This window comes from Zalophus californianus, chromosome 3, assembly GCF_009762305.2.
Source record: "Zalophus californianus isolate mZalCal1 chromosome 3, mZalCal1.pri.v2, whole genome shotgun sequence".
In the NCBI taxonomy this organism is placed as follows: Eukaryota; Metazoa; Chordata; class Mammalia; order Carnivora; family Otariidae; genus Zalophus; species Zalophus californianus.
This window is the reverse complement of record NC_045597.1, coordinates 191,996,065-192,009,848: the sequence shown is the minus strand read 5'-3', so window position 1 is coordinate 192,009,848 and position 13,784 is coordinate 191,996,065. Positions and strand designations below refer to the sequence as shown.

The following is a 13,784-nucleotide window of genomic DNA, read 5'->3' as shown; positions in this document are numbered from 1 at the left end:
AAACAGTAACTACTCAATGTCCAACGCATTTTGGTATTTTCTGGTCTGTTTAATTTATTTTAAAAAAGCTGATCGCAATCAGCTAAATTGATTTCATGACTACCAACTGGTTACCACCTGCTTGAACATCATTCTGAGATAATGCTAAGGTTTACAACTTGGTATTACAGTTGAATGGGCATATTTGGAGCTAAAGGGATAGAGGCACTCTATAAAGAGGAATAGAGAGAAAACAGGGTAGGGGAGGGAGGAGATACTGAGGGGTCAGTTCCAAGCAAGTGAAGTTTGAGGTCAGTGATAAAACACCCACATGTGAATATCTGATAAACTATTATAAATATGGGGTTGGAGCAAAGGCTAGAAGTGTCAGCTTCACTTTTAAATTTATCTGTTTTTCTTAGGGATTTGTAGAGGAGTTAGTTATGTATTCTGGATACTAATTCTTTGTTTTTCATATTTATAATATGAGAGACTTTTTCCTAGTTTATTGCTTATCTTTTAACTTCCTATAAAATCTTATACTATATGTTTTTTAAGATTAGTTAAATGGGTCAGTCTTTTCTTCCCTGACTTCTGGGTTTTGTCTTTCTGGCCTTCTCTACCACAGGATTATAAAAGTATTCTTTTATATTTCATTCTAATATTGTGTGTGTGTGTGTTAAAACCACATATATTCATAAGCATAAAAACTTAGTCATCTTGCTTTTTATGCTCTTGTTATTTCTTATTTTCTCATCTACCATTACCATAGAAAAAGAAATTTCTGATTGGGGTGAAGACAAAACATCTACAACTTGGGTAGCAGAGGCCAACCTGCCCACCTTCCACTTACCACCCTGAAGGCCTGGCTGGATAGAAACCCTCTCTTCTGGCTCACCTTTTCTTTCCTAAATGTTCCATTTACCCGAGAGGTCCTGTGAAGGCTGCCCATATTCACCAGGAATCACCTGAGTGAGTTTGCTAAATTAAAAACACGCTGAATCTTACCACCTTACTAGGAGAAAGGCTTAAAAAGTAGCAACGGTGGACAGGGAACTGCCTTGCCCAATTACAGTTAGTACCTCTCTCCACCCAGAATAAAGCCAACTGGCCTGGCCCCTCACCTTTCTGGATGTTTCCTCCATTATAGTGGGAGCCTTTACCAGAAGCTATCCCCACCACTGCAGTAGCCTGCATCTCTCAAGGATGTGCACTCTAGAAGAGGGATAAATATCAAACTATTATTAGACTTGGCATTATATTTTAAAAACTATTAGAAAATCAAGAATTTAACAAAATGGCAATTATAATCAGAGATTCTAATATAAGAGGGCTGATAAAACTGGTAGAACATTTGAATAACTTTTGTAAAAGCATCAACTGACAGCTAAGTAATAGATTATATTATTTAAACAGACATGGCACATTCTTTTAAAATTTCCAAGGAACATTAAAGGATAATATATTAGGCTACCAAAAAAGTCTTAATCCAAAAAATAGAGTATTGAAGGCTACAGTGTGACCCGCTGATATCAAATCTGGATCAAAAATGTTTCAAAACAAATGATAGACCTATTAAAGCTCAATGAAACAGTATATCCATATCCGTAAAATGGAGTATCTTTCAGCAACAAAAGGAACAAACTGAGGCGTATAATCTCATGGAGTAATCTCAAAAACATTATGCTGAATGAAAGACGTTGGACAAGAGATCACATATTGATGATTCCATTTAAATGCAATGTATAGGGCTGCCTGGGTGGCTCAGTTGTTAAGTGTGTGCCTTCGGCTCAGGTCATGGTCCCAGGGTCCTGGGATTGAGCCCCGCATCGGGCTCCCTGCTCCGCGGGAAGCCTGCTTCTCTCTCTCTCACTCCCCCTGCTTGTGTTCCCTCTCTCACTGTGTCTCTCTCTGTCAAATAAATAAATAAAAATTTTTAAAAAAATGCAATGTATAGAAAAAGCCAATTTATAGAGACAGGAAGTAGAATAATGGTTGCCTCAGGTAGGGGATGGGAAGAAGGGTTAACTGTAAATGGGTATCAAAAAAAAACCCCAACAACTGTAAATGGGTATCAGGGATCTTACTGGAGGGATTAAAATGTTCTAAAGCTGATTTATGGTATGATGGTTGCACCACTTGGTAAAGTTACTAAGACAAACTGTACATTTGAAAGGAGTAAAATATACCTCAATAAAGCTGTTTTTAAAAAGTCACTGACAAGGACTCTTTGAATCCAGCTGCCACATGCGGAAGTCCAAGCTAGTCACTTATAGGACAGTCAAGGCACCCCAATGGGTACATGAGTGACCCCAGAGGAGACCAGCAGAAGAAATGTCCAGCCAACACACATAACCATTTTGGGCCTTCTGGTTCCTAGTTATCTTCACTGTCTATACGTCTAAAAAGCTAAGGTATTGTCAATGGAATTCTGGTGACCAGGTGTTACAAAGGTTCCTGAGGAGTTCGAAAAAAAAAAAAACAAAAACAAAAACTGATTTTGTTCTAATTCTCAACGAACTATTTCAATTAATGACCCTGAACAAATCATCTACGTTCGCTTGCCCTGGGCTACAATGACAAGACATTACAGCTGACCTTTGAACAACACAGGGGTTAGAGGCACCAAGCCCCCATGTGTAATTCTGACTCCCTCAAAACTTAACAATAGCCTGCTATTGATTGGAAGCCTTACCAATAACCTAAACAGTGATGAACACATATTTTGTATTATCTGTATTATATATAGTATTCTCACAATAAAATAAGCTAGAGAAAAAAATGTTAAGAATTTCATAAGGGGGGGTGCACAACTCTTGATTTTGGCTGAGGTCATGATCTCAGGGTCATGAGACTGAGCACCATGTTGGGCTCCACGCTGGGAATGGAGCCTGCTTAAGATTCTCTCTCTCTCTCTCCCTCTCCCCCTCTTTCCCCTTGCTCGCTCTCTCTAAAATAAAAGGGGGGGCACCTGGGTGGCTCAGTCGATTGGGCATCTGCCTTTGGCTTGGGTAGTGGTCCCGGAGTCCTGGGATTGGGCTTCGTGTCAGGCTCCCTGCTTGGCAGGGAGTCTGCTTCTCCCTCTCCCTCTGCCCCTCCCCACCACTCGTGCTCTCACGCTCTCTCTCAAATGAATAAAATCTTTTCAAAAAATTAAAAATTAAAAACAAAAAAAATGGGGTGCCTGAGTGGCTCAGATGGTTAAGCGTCTGCCTTAGGCTCAGGTCATGATCTCAGGGTCCTGGGATTGAGCCCCGCATCGGGCTCCCTGCTCAGTGGGGAGCCTGCTTCTCCCTCTGCCTCTGCCTCTCTCTCTCTGACTCTCATGAATATATAAAGAAAACATTAAAAAAAAGCTAAAAATTAAAACAAACAAAAAACAAAAAAAATTTCATAAGGAATATACATTTATAGTATAGTACCATATTGAAAAAATCTGCATATAAGTAGAGCCACGCAGTTCAAACCCATGTTGTTCAAGGGTCAATTGTATAAAGCAGAGAGCTTACTTGATGGAGACAGCCTGTCTGGCTTTGAATCATGACTTAGCTACTTAATAAACAGTACATACTTCAACAACTGAAAACAAATTAATGACGAGAGCACAGAGTTCCAAAATATATAGGACCTGGTCAAAGTTATAACCAAAAGAAGACACAGCTTTAGATGCTTGTTATTAAGTCTAACTAAATAAGCTAATAAGATGTCAACTCAAGAATCAAGAAAAGAGCTAAAGTACTTATATCAAAAAAGAATTAGTTAAGACAAAAGCAGAAGTGACCAATTTGAAAAGAGTAAAAGTGATAACTAAAACTAAAAGCTATTTGAAAAAATAAAGTACATAAATATCAGACAAATCTCACTGAGAGGACTGAAACACAAGTTAGCAATGAGAAAATAAGCATTTTAGTAAGAGGTTTCTAAAAAGAACTTATAAAACCTGAGATTGCTATCTATACTTCTGATGGATAAATGAAAATTTAACCAAAACAGACAATTTTCTAGGTAGTTTTTAAAAAACGTACAGAAAAAGCTAAACAGAGATCATAGAAAAAAATTGAAAAGGCCATCAAAGATCTATCCTATATCAATTCCTATCAAGCCTACTAAATTCTTACTTGATCTGTGTAAGCAGGGAAGTTCTAGGTCAAGTGAACAAAACTCTAACCTGAATCATAAAAATAGAGTTCTGATCCCTCAATCAATTCTGAGACCTGTGCCAGTTTGTAGACCCAGAACCCCTTGAATGAAGGGGATGCTGGGTTCCTCTTGGGGAAGGACCCTAAACATACGCTACTAAAAATTAAAACTATTAATCTTTCTCCTAGCTTTCTCAAAAGGTTAGCCTTTTACCGAACTAACTGTATAATTGGGGAAAAGGAAATAATCAGACTACTGGCTCTGAAGTGACACTGATTTTAGGAGACCCAAAATGTCACTGTGGCCCAGCCCTCCAATCAGAGTACGGACTTAAAGAGGTCAGATGATCAATGCAATGTTAGCTCACCTCTATTTTGCGGTGGGTCCACTGGGTCCCCGAACCCATCCTGTGGTTATTTCCCCAGTTTCAGAATGCATTATTTTAAGAGACATAACAGATTAACCGAAGGCAGAGTCCTCTCAATAGTTCCCTGACCTGTTAAGTGAGGGCTATTATGGTGGGAAAAGCCAAAAGGAAGGCATTAGAATCACCTCTACCTAGAAAAAGAGTAAATCCCTGAAGGGATTGCAGAGATTAGTGCCATCACCCAGGACTTGAAAGATGCAAGGGTTGTGATTCCCACGTCCCCATTCAACTCTCATATCTGACCTGAGCAGGAGAGAGATGCACCTTGGACATGACAGTGGATTACCACAAGCTTCACTAGGTGGTGACTCCAACTGCAGCTGCTCAACCAGACGTGGTTTCATTACCTGAGCAGGCTAACATCCCACGGTAGCTGGTATGCAGCTATCGATCTGGCCAGTGTGTTTCAGGTAGGAAGCCAGGCTACCATAGGGCTCGTGTTGTATGTTTTCTTTCCTTCAGAAGTCACAGTCCTGTACTGCCTATTGCCCAGTGTCTGGAAACAGCTGTTTCATACACAAGGCCTAGTTTTCAAGTTGTTTTGTGGCAACATGATAAATCCAATTTCTGTTCTACAAAATTATGGCCAGAATCTTCCATATGCTTGAGAGTATGTTTTCTGACTACAGTACAATTACGAATGATAAAAAGGGTAACTTCCCACATATTTTTTTTTGGTGGGGGAGGGGCAGGGCGGGAGGGACAAAGAGATCCCAAGCAGGCTCCACGCCCAGCACAGGGCTCGATCTCACAACCCTGAGAACATGACCTGAGCTGAAATCAAGAGTTGGACATTTAACGGACTGAGCCACCCTGGTGCCCCATACTTTCCAAATATTTAGAAATTAAACCAAACACTTGTCAATAATTCATGGGTAAAAAAACATGTCACAATGGAAATTAAAAAAAATTTTGAACTAAACGATTACAAAAATACAACATATCAAAATTTGTAGTGCTTAGAGAGAAATGTATAGCTTTAAGAGCTTATACTAGAAAAGAAAAAAGGTTTAAGATCAGTGATTTGTCTTAAGAAACTAGAAAAATTAAAACAAATTAAGCCCAAAGTGGGATAGAAATAATGAGATGTAAATAAAACAAAAGTAAATGAATAGATAAAAATGAACACAGCCAAATCTTTGAAGATTATGAAATTTATAAACCCTTCACAGAACACTTAAGAAAAAGAGCAAACACAAATTGCCAATATCATGAATAAAGGAGAATTACTATAGGAATTTACATAAATTAAAATAATAAAGGATACAATGAACAACATTATCTGATAAATTCTACAACTAAGGCACAACCTTCCAAAATGGATACAAGAAGAAATAAATAATCTGGATAGTCCCATATCTCTTCAGAAAATTAAACCTGTAATTAAAAATTTTCCCTCAAAGAAAATTCCAAATGCAGATGGTTTCATTGATGAATTCCATCCATCAACGAAGGTAGAAGTAAAGTCAGAATTCAATTTTAACCAAAGTTCTTTAGAAAGGTGAGGAAGAGGGAAGACTTCCCAATACATTTTACAGATCCAGCAGAATCTTGACACCAAAATCTAAGAAGGATAGTGCAAGAAAAAAATAAAAAGACCAACAGCTCTCATGCACATAGATTCATATATCCTAAAATAATTTTTTGCAAAGCAAATCCAGCAACATATAAAAGCAGTTACTGACCACAGTAAGAGAATAAAGGAGAAAAATCACAGGATCATCTTAAGAGATGCAGAAAAAGAATTTGATAACATTTGTTAAAACTCAGAACCTATTCATGGTAAAAGCTCTTAGCAAACAAAAAACAGTAAGGAGGGCGCCTGGGTGGCTCAGGCGGTTAAGTGTCTGCCTTCGGCTCAGGTCATGATCCCAGCGTCCTGGGATTAAGTCCCACATTGGGCTCCTTGCTCAGTGTGGAGCCTGCTTCTCCCTCTCCCACTCCCCTTGCTTGTGCTCCCTTTCTCTGTCAAATAAATAAATAAATAAAATCTTAAAACAAAAACAAAAAAACAGCAAGGAATGTCCTCAATCTAATAACGGGTATCTACAAAAAACCCAAAAGAAAAAAAAAACTGTATGGCTAACATATTTGATGGTAAAAATTAAACAATTTCTGTCAAAAACAAGACATTTGTTCTCTTACCATTTATTTCATGTAGTAGAGGTCCTAGGCAGTACAATAAATGCCTATAGATTGGAGGGTAAAAAAAGTAAAACTGTTTTTATTCACAGATCATATAACAATGTACAGAGAAAAAACAGATATAGAAAGAAACTACTCAACTAATAAGTAATTTAGCAAAGTTGAAAAATACAAGGTTAGGTGCATTTCTATCCTCTAGTAACAAACATTTGGAAAATGAAAATTTTAGAAGACTATCATTTACAAAAGCATCAAAAACCATTAAAAACTTGGTGTTTAAATGAAATGAGAGATGTATAAGAATTTTATGTTGAAAACTACAAAACACTGCTAAGAGAAATTAAGGCAGAACTAAATAAAAGGAGAGATATACCATGTTCATGGATCAAAAGACTCAATATTGTTAAGATCTGTTCTTTACTAATTCAGCTACAGATTGACCACAATTTCAACAGATTGACCACAATTTCAATCAAAACTACAGAATGATTTTTTTTTGGTAGAAGCTGACAATTTCATTATAAACTTACATGGAAATGTGATGAACCTAGAATGCCCAAAACAATTTAGAAGAAAGTTAAATGACATATGTTTCAAGACTTCTTTATAAGGCTACAGTATTTGCAGTGTAGTATTTAGACTAACAGATTAAGGAACAAATTATGAGAGTCTAGAAAGAAAGCCACTTAATTTTTGAGAAAGGGACTAATTCAATTCAATGTGGAAAGGAAGATCTAAAACATATTCAATATGGTGCCGACATAGCTAGATTTCTGAAAGGGAGAAAAAAATGCCTGCACTCCGTACTTTACAACTTATATGGTAACAGAAGTGAGATAGATCACATTTCTGAATGTAAAAAATCAACCTATAAACTTTCTCAAGAAAATATAGGAGAATATATGCATGCCTCTGGGGGAGGCAAAGATTTCTTAGAATACAAAAGGTATTAATTAAAAAGCTGTTAATTTGAACTTCCACAAAATTTTAAAACTTTTGCTCATCAAAAGACACCACTATAAAAGTGAAAAGACAAGACAAAGACTGGGAGAAAATAGTCACAATTTATATATCCAACAGAGGACTTTCACCCCAATTATGTAAAGAATGCACACAAATAAAATTTTTTAAAAAGACAGTCTAATAAAAAAGGGATGAAATACTTGGATATTACTTCACACATATGTAACACAAGGCATATGAATTGCTATTAAGCATATGAGAAAGTGCTCAGCATCATTAGTTATCAGGGAAATGCAAATTTGAATCACCAACATTCCACTTCACATTCCTCAGAATGGCCAAAAAAAAAAAAAAAAAAGACTGATAACAGCAAATATTGGTGCGGATGGGGACAAACTGGAATTCATAACAACCTTGCTAGAGGGAATGCAAATTGTTAAAACCATTTTGAAAAACTGTCTGGAGGTTTCTAATGATGTTAAACATATACCTACCCTATTACCAAGAAATTACATTCCAGTTTCAGGAATGTGTACCCACCCTTCTCTAGAGAATCATTCTTTAATATATGCTAAGTGTTGAGAATATAGAGGTGATCAGTCTCTGCCCTCATGAAACATGACAGACATATAACAAAGAATTTCCAGAAGTGGGATGGGAGAATAGAGAGGAAGCACATAATGCATTATAGGGTCCCTTTTCTCAAACTTGCCTGATATGGGAATCACTTGGGACACTCCTTAAAAATACAGATTCCAGGGCACATGGGTGGTTCAATCGGTTAAGCGTCCAACTCTTGATTTTGGCTCAGGTCATGATCTCAGGGTCGTGAGATGGAGCCCTGCATCAGGCTCTCTGATCAGTGTAGAGTCTGCTTGAAATTCTCTCCCTCTTCCTCTGCTCCTCTCCCCCTCTTGTTCTAGAGCAAGAGAGAACAAGCAGGGGAGATGGGCAAAGGGAGAGGGAGAAGCAGACTCCCCACTGAGCAGGGAGCCCGACGCAAGAGCCATTATGTCAGGTCATGATCTCATGGGTCGTGGGATTGAGCCCTGAGTCAGGGTCCATGCTCAGTGGGGAGTCTACTTGAGATTCTCTTTCTCTCTCTCTCTCCCTCTGCCCCTCCCCCTGCTCTTTCTCAAATAAATAAATCTTAAAAAAAAAAAAAAAGATCTATCCTAGACTAAGGGTTAGAAAGGCTTTCCTGATGAATTGTCTTTTAAACTAAAATCTGCAAGACGAGCAAGTAGGAGTCTGCTATCATATTGATTACTAAATTGATTTAGTATTCACTTTGACATAAAGGATATAATGTCACACAGAAATGTATTTTGAGTTTTTAAAACTGAGAGTTGTATTTAAAAAGCAATTAAAAACTAATATTCTAGCTGAGTAAGAGAAACATAACCTATATCTACTTTGGATTTCACAGATAATTAAGTAGACAATAATATAGCATGGTTACATTGATAAAGGTAAGGAAAAACTTGTAAAGAAAGTGACATATAAGCTAAATCATAAAGGTCACATGGGGCCAACCACTAAGAAAGCAACTCAAAGGGAACAGAGCTTCTCAAGTTAAAAGAACAAATATGGGATGGCCCCCAGGTAAAATATGGGTAAAAGGAGGAGACAAGATAACTAGACTTAATATGTATAAAAGTGAACTCATTATCATTGATGGTATACTCACTGAACTAGGAACCAAGGAGAAGGAACACTTTTATATTATTTTGCTTCTGGATGGGAAGAAATGGAGATGATGAGTTCATTTAATTCATAAAAGTTTTAAGTGACTGTAACATGTACAAACTGAAATTGATATGCAGTTGTGAGGCTTAGGAATAGTCTGGGCTGGAAGTATTCAACCTCCAATTTAATGTTTCAGAAATTCTTTTTAGCTAATAACGGACAAAATTTGGCCTACTATCAAGAGCCTACTAGTCTTGTATTATTTGGACTGCCCTAAGTCTGGCTAGTGGCTGTTAATCTTTGTGGATATGGAGTTTCCAAAGATTTGGTAGAAGTCACACACTCACTTCCCTGAGAACATACACTTACACACACGTATAATTAAAGGATTTGTGGACTTTTATACTACGTCTAAAAACTTCTAGTAACTCCTGGCTTAAGGGATTTTATTTAAGTAAAGATCCTACTCTCGGAATTCCATGTATTTAAAACAAAGGGTAAGATGAAGAGAAAGCTAACTTATCAAAATAACTGACATTAGAATATACCAGCGGCTTCTTATTTTTTGGACTCAGGAAGTCTTCACATTGTTAAAAAGTATTGAGAACCCCAAGGAGTGTTTGTTTATGTGGACAGTATCTATTAATACTGATGTTAAAATTAAAATAGAAAAATTTTAAATATTTATTCATAAACACTAGCAAACCCATTACTGAAGTAACACTTTAAATGTAAAACTGCATATTTTCAAAAATGCTAGTGAGAAGAGCACTAACATTTGGTAAACCTCTTTAATATCTATTGTGACAAGATGGATTCTCATTCATGCCTGATTCTGCATTCAGAGCTGCATTCAATGTGTTGCAAGCTTCATTCCTAAATATGTAGAGATATCCAACATCGAAGACTTTGACAAAAGGAAAAATTTTGGTATTAAAAAAACACTTGCAAATCACACATCTGATAAGGGTCAACTATCCAGGATATATAAAGAACTCTTACAACTCAGCAACAAATAGACAAAGAACCCAATTTTGAAAATAAGCAAACGAATAATACACTTCTCCAAAGATATACAAATGGCCAATAAACACATGAAAAGATTCTCAATATATCAGTATTCATTAGGGAAATGCAAATCAAACCCATAATGAGATACTACTTTATATCCACTAAGATGGTTATTTAAAAAAAAAAAAAAAGCACACACAGAAAACGTGTGTTAGCAAGGGAATGAAGAAACTGGAACCCTCCTACCCTGCTGGTGAGAATGTAAAACAATTTCCAGTTTGGAAAACAATCTGGCAGTTCCTCATTAAGTTAAAGACAGAATGACCATGTGATCCAGCAATTCCACTCCTAGGTATAGACCCATTTTTATTCTGTTCTCTCCTTTCTCATTTACGAAACGATTCCCTCCTGTGTTTTCAATCCCAGAACCGAGCCAGAAACCACAGGACTCTCTCCTGACACCTCCTTCGTCCCTACCAGGTACTGGCAATTTTAACATCTGACATCTTTGTCAAGGGACCACTGATTCTCACAGAGATCGCAGCAACAACCTCCTGTGTGGCCAGAATAATCTTTCCAGAATGCAAATCTAATCAGTTCAACCTCCTGCTCCAAGCTCAGCAACAGACTTGTCACTGTTCTTTGGATGCAGATTAAAAACTCCACGAAGAAGGGCCTGGGCTCCGCATTAACCCGGGCACCTTGGGTGCCCACACCTGCCACCACACTTCCTCGACAGGTGGGCCACGTGCGTTCTCCTTGGCCGCCGCATCCCCCTTCCCGCCAACCACTTGCAACTCCCGTTCCACCTGCGGGTCCCACTCTAGACCCCCGTACGGCGGGGGAACCCTTGCCGGGCTGGCCAACATGCCACACTTCGGGGAGTCCGGGGCTGCTGTCTGTCTGTCTATCCAGCCGTGCCCGCCCACCGCTGGGGACCCGCGAGCGCCTGTCACAACGATGGGCACGCGGGTGGGTTTCCACCTCGCCCCAGGAAGTAACCGCATCTGCAGGACCGCGCCGCTGCTTAACTCTAGGCTCGCTCTGGGGGCACCAAGTCCGCCTCGGCGCCTGCGAAGCGAGGCTGGGGGCCACGCTCGGGATCGAATGTATGGGTACCAAATTGGGGGGTTCTGGAACGCCCAGGCCACCCGGGAACGTGGAAATCCGGGGCCGCCAAGCCCCGCCCCGCCCCCGGCCGCTAAGGGGCCTAGCCACCGGGACCCGCCACGACTGGGCTTCGCTATGGTGGCCCCCCAGGGGCCCGGCCTGCTCCCCGCGGTCCCGAGTCCACGCCTGTCGCACCTCAGAGCCACACGGCCGCTGACGCCGCCGCCGCCGCCGCCACCACCGCGCGAGAGGCCCCGGAGCTCAGCGGCCGCCGCACCGCGCAGTGCGCTCCGCGTGCGGCCGCGGGGCGCGTCGGGTAACGGACGCCCGCGGACCGCCCGCCACGCGGCGGGCGCTCCCATTGGTCGGCGCCGGCACGGGCGGCGCCGTGATTGGCCCAGCGCGCGGGCGCGGACGCAGGAACGAGGTGGCGGGCTGGCATGGTGCGGAGGCGGGCGCGGGACACGGCCTCCCCGCGGGTGGAACTCTTTCCTGTCCGGCAGCCCGAGGCCCTGGTCTGGATGGCGAGGTGGTGTCAAGCCACCGGACCGGAGAGTTGCCGGCACAGGCCCCGCTGCCCCCTGGTGTGGGCCCAGCGCCCGCGGAGCCCGCCGCCCGCAGTGGCGGGACAGCCCTCACCAACAGGTGTCCCTTCTCATCGTGTCTGGCACGACGCCCGCCCCCGGGCAGTCCGCTAGAGTGCCCCACTCGGGCGGGGGCTGGGGTGAGACGGCAGCGTTGAAGGAAGCATCAAAACCCAGTAATCAAGACAAATAATATTTTAATTTCCTTTAAGGAAATCAAAAGTAGTGAAAAATCCAAGATGAACAAAGTATCCATATCGGCATTCCTAATTTTTCCTTTTGCATCAGGCTCTAGTATGGCTCCGCAAGACACCAGATCCTGTCTTTAAAATGGGCGTATTTTTTTCATCCATCATGAATTTTTTTGGCATTAGTTTTGATTTTTGCTTAAGCCGTTATGTTTCAAATTTCTCAATTTTTTTAAAGACTTTTTTTAAAGATTTTATTTTTAAGTAATCTACACCCAACATGGGCTTGAATTTACTACCCTGAGATCAAGAGTCGTATGTTCTACCAACGGAGCCAGCCAGGCACCCCTAAGTTTCTTTGTTTAAAATCGTTTAAGGTGGCATTAAAAGTTTAGTTTTCTGACACCATCTCCACATTCCCCACCAGCCCTGGGTCCGTGAGATCCTTGCTTCTCTTTGTCCAAGTTCTGGGAGTCTGAGTGTGTAGCCTGCACCACCACCTTTTCTGCCGGGCACCTCTACTGTGACTGGACTCACATAATTGATTCGGGGCTTAAACCGTTCTGATGTGAAGTTTTGCATTTTTATGAAATCTGTCAATCTCTTTGTGGTTTATAGCGGTGATTTTTTTGCCCCATTCCACGTTCAGAATAATGGTATTTACACAACAGCTTTTACTTGCTTTTTATGATTTGATTTTTTACATTGTTTGTTCCTTATGACTTACATTTTTTAATGTTGTGAAAGTTACATGTGTTTAATGTAGAACATGCAGAAAAATGTAAAGAGGAAAACGGAAATCCTCTGTAATCTCACAGAGCCTCCCTTTGGGTATTTTGGGGTAAGCTGCATCAAGAGAGACACCACTGAGACCTTCTCTCCTACAGACTTCAGTAACTTTCTGCCTATCCTCCTGTCCTGGCAGGAACTGTTAACACTTTATTCCACAAACACCTGTGGAGGTCCTGCTGTGTATCAGGCAGGTCCAGGGGTACAAAGCTTAAAGCAGTTCCTCTTAAAGAACATACAGTCTAGCTGATAGCAGAGAGAGCTAGAATGTGTGGAAAAGACCGAGCTGGAAAGCAGCCACACCAGCATGGGAGCTACATTCTGGCAGTCCCCAGAGAACGCAGCCCGCGCCCTGAGCTAGGCTGTGGCTCTCCCCTCACGGGGACCTGTCTGTCCTTGCACCTTTGTCATATCCATAGCTCCTGGCAGAAGCTACTCACTGGCCCATGGTCTTTTATCAAAATGATCTAGGCTAGTGGTATGTTTATTTTTTTTAACTTCCAGATGACTATTAGAATAACTGTGAGATTCACCCCCAAACAATTCAAAGTGATTTTCATAAGAAATGTATTGAATCTATAAATTTGGGAGAAAGTTACATCTTTATGATATTTATTCTTACTATACATCTCTCTAGTTTTTCATGTTGTGTGTCTCCTAGCAGAATGTATAGATTTCCTCGGATATAGGTTCTCGGGTTTTTTAGGGTTTATTACTACTGTTTTGGGGGACTTTTTTCCCACTATTATGAATGAGATT

General features: G+C 40.6%; 1 protein-coding gene across 1 annotated transcript in view; it reads right to left on the bottom strand.

The window, feature by feature from the left end:
- RBM44 (RNA binding motif protein 44) overlaps positions 1–8,435 on the bottom strand; it is a 34,044-nt gene extending 25,609 nt beyond the window's left edge. Inside the window, 3 exon segments of the mRNA XM_027591542.1 lie at positions 1,104–1,194; positions 6,692–6,735; positions 8,367–8,435. Of these exon segments, the coding sequence (XP_027447343.1) occupies positions 1,104–1,176 (73 nt within the window). The 5' untranslated portion in view covers positions 1,177–1,194; positions 6,692–6,735; positions 8,367–8,435.
- Between the last annotated feature and the right edge of the window lie 5,349 nt (positions 8,436–13,784).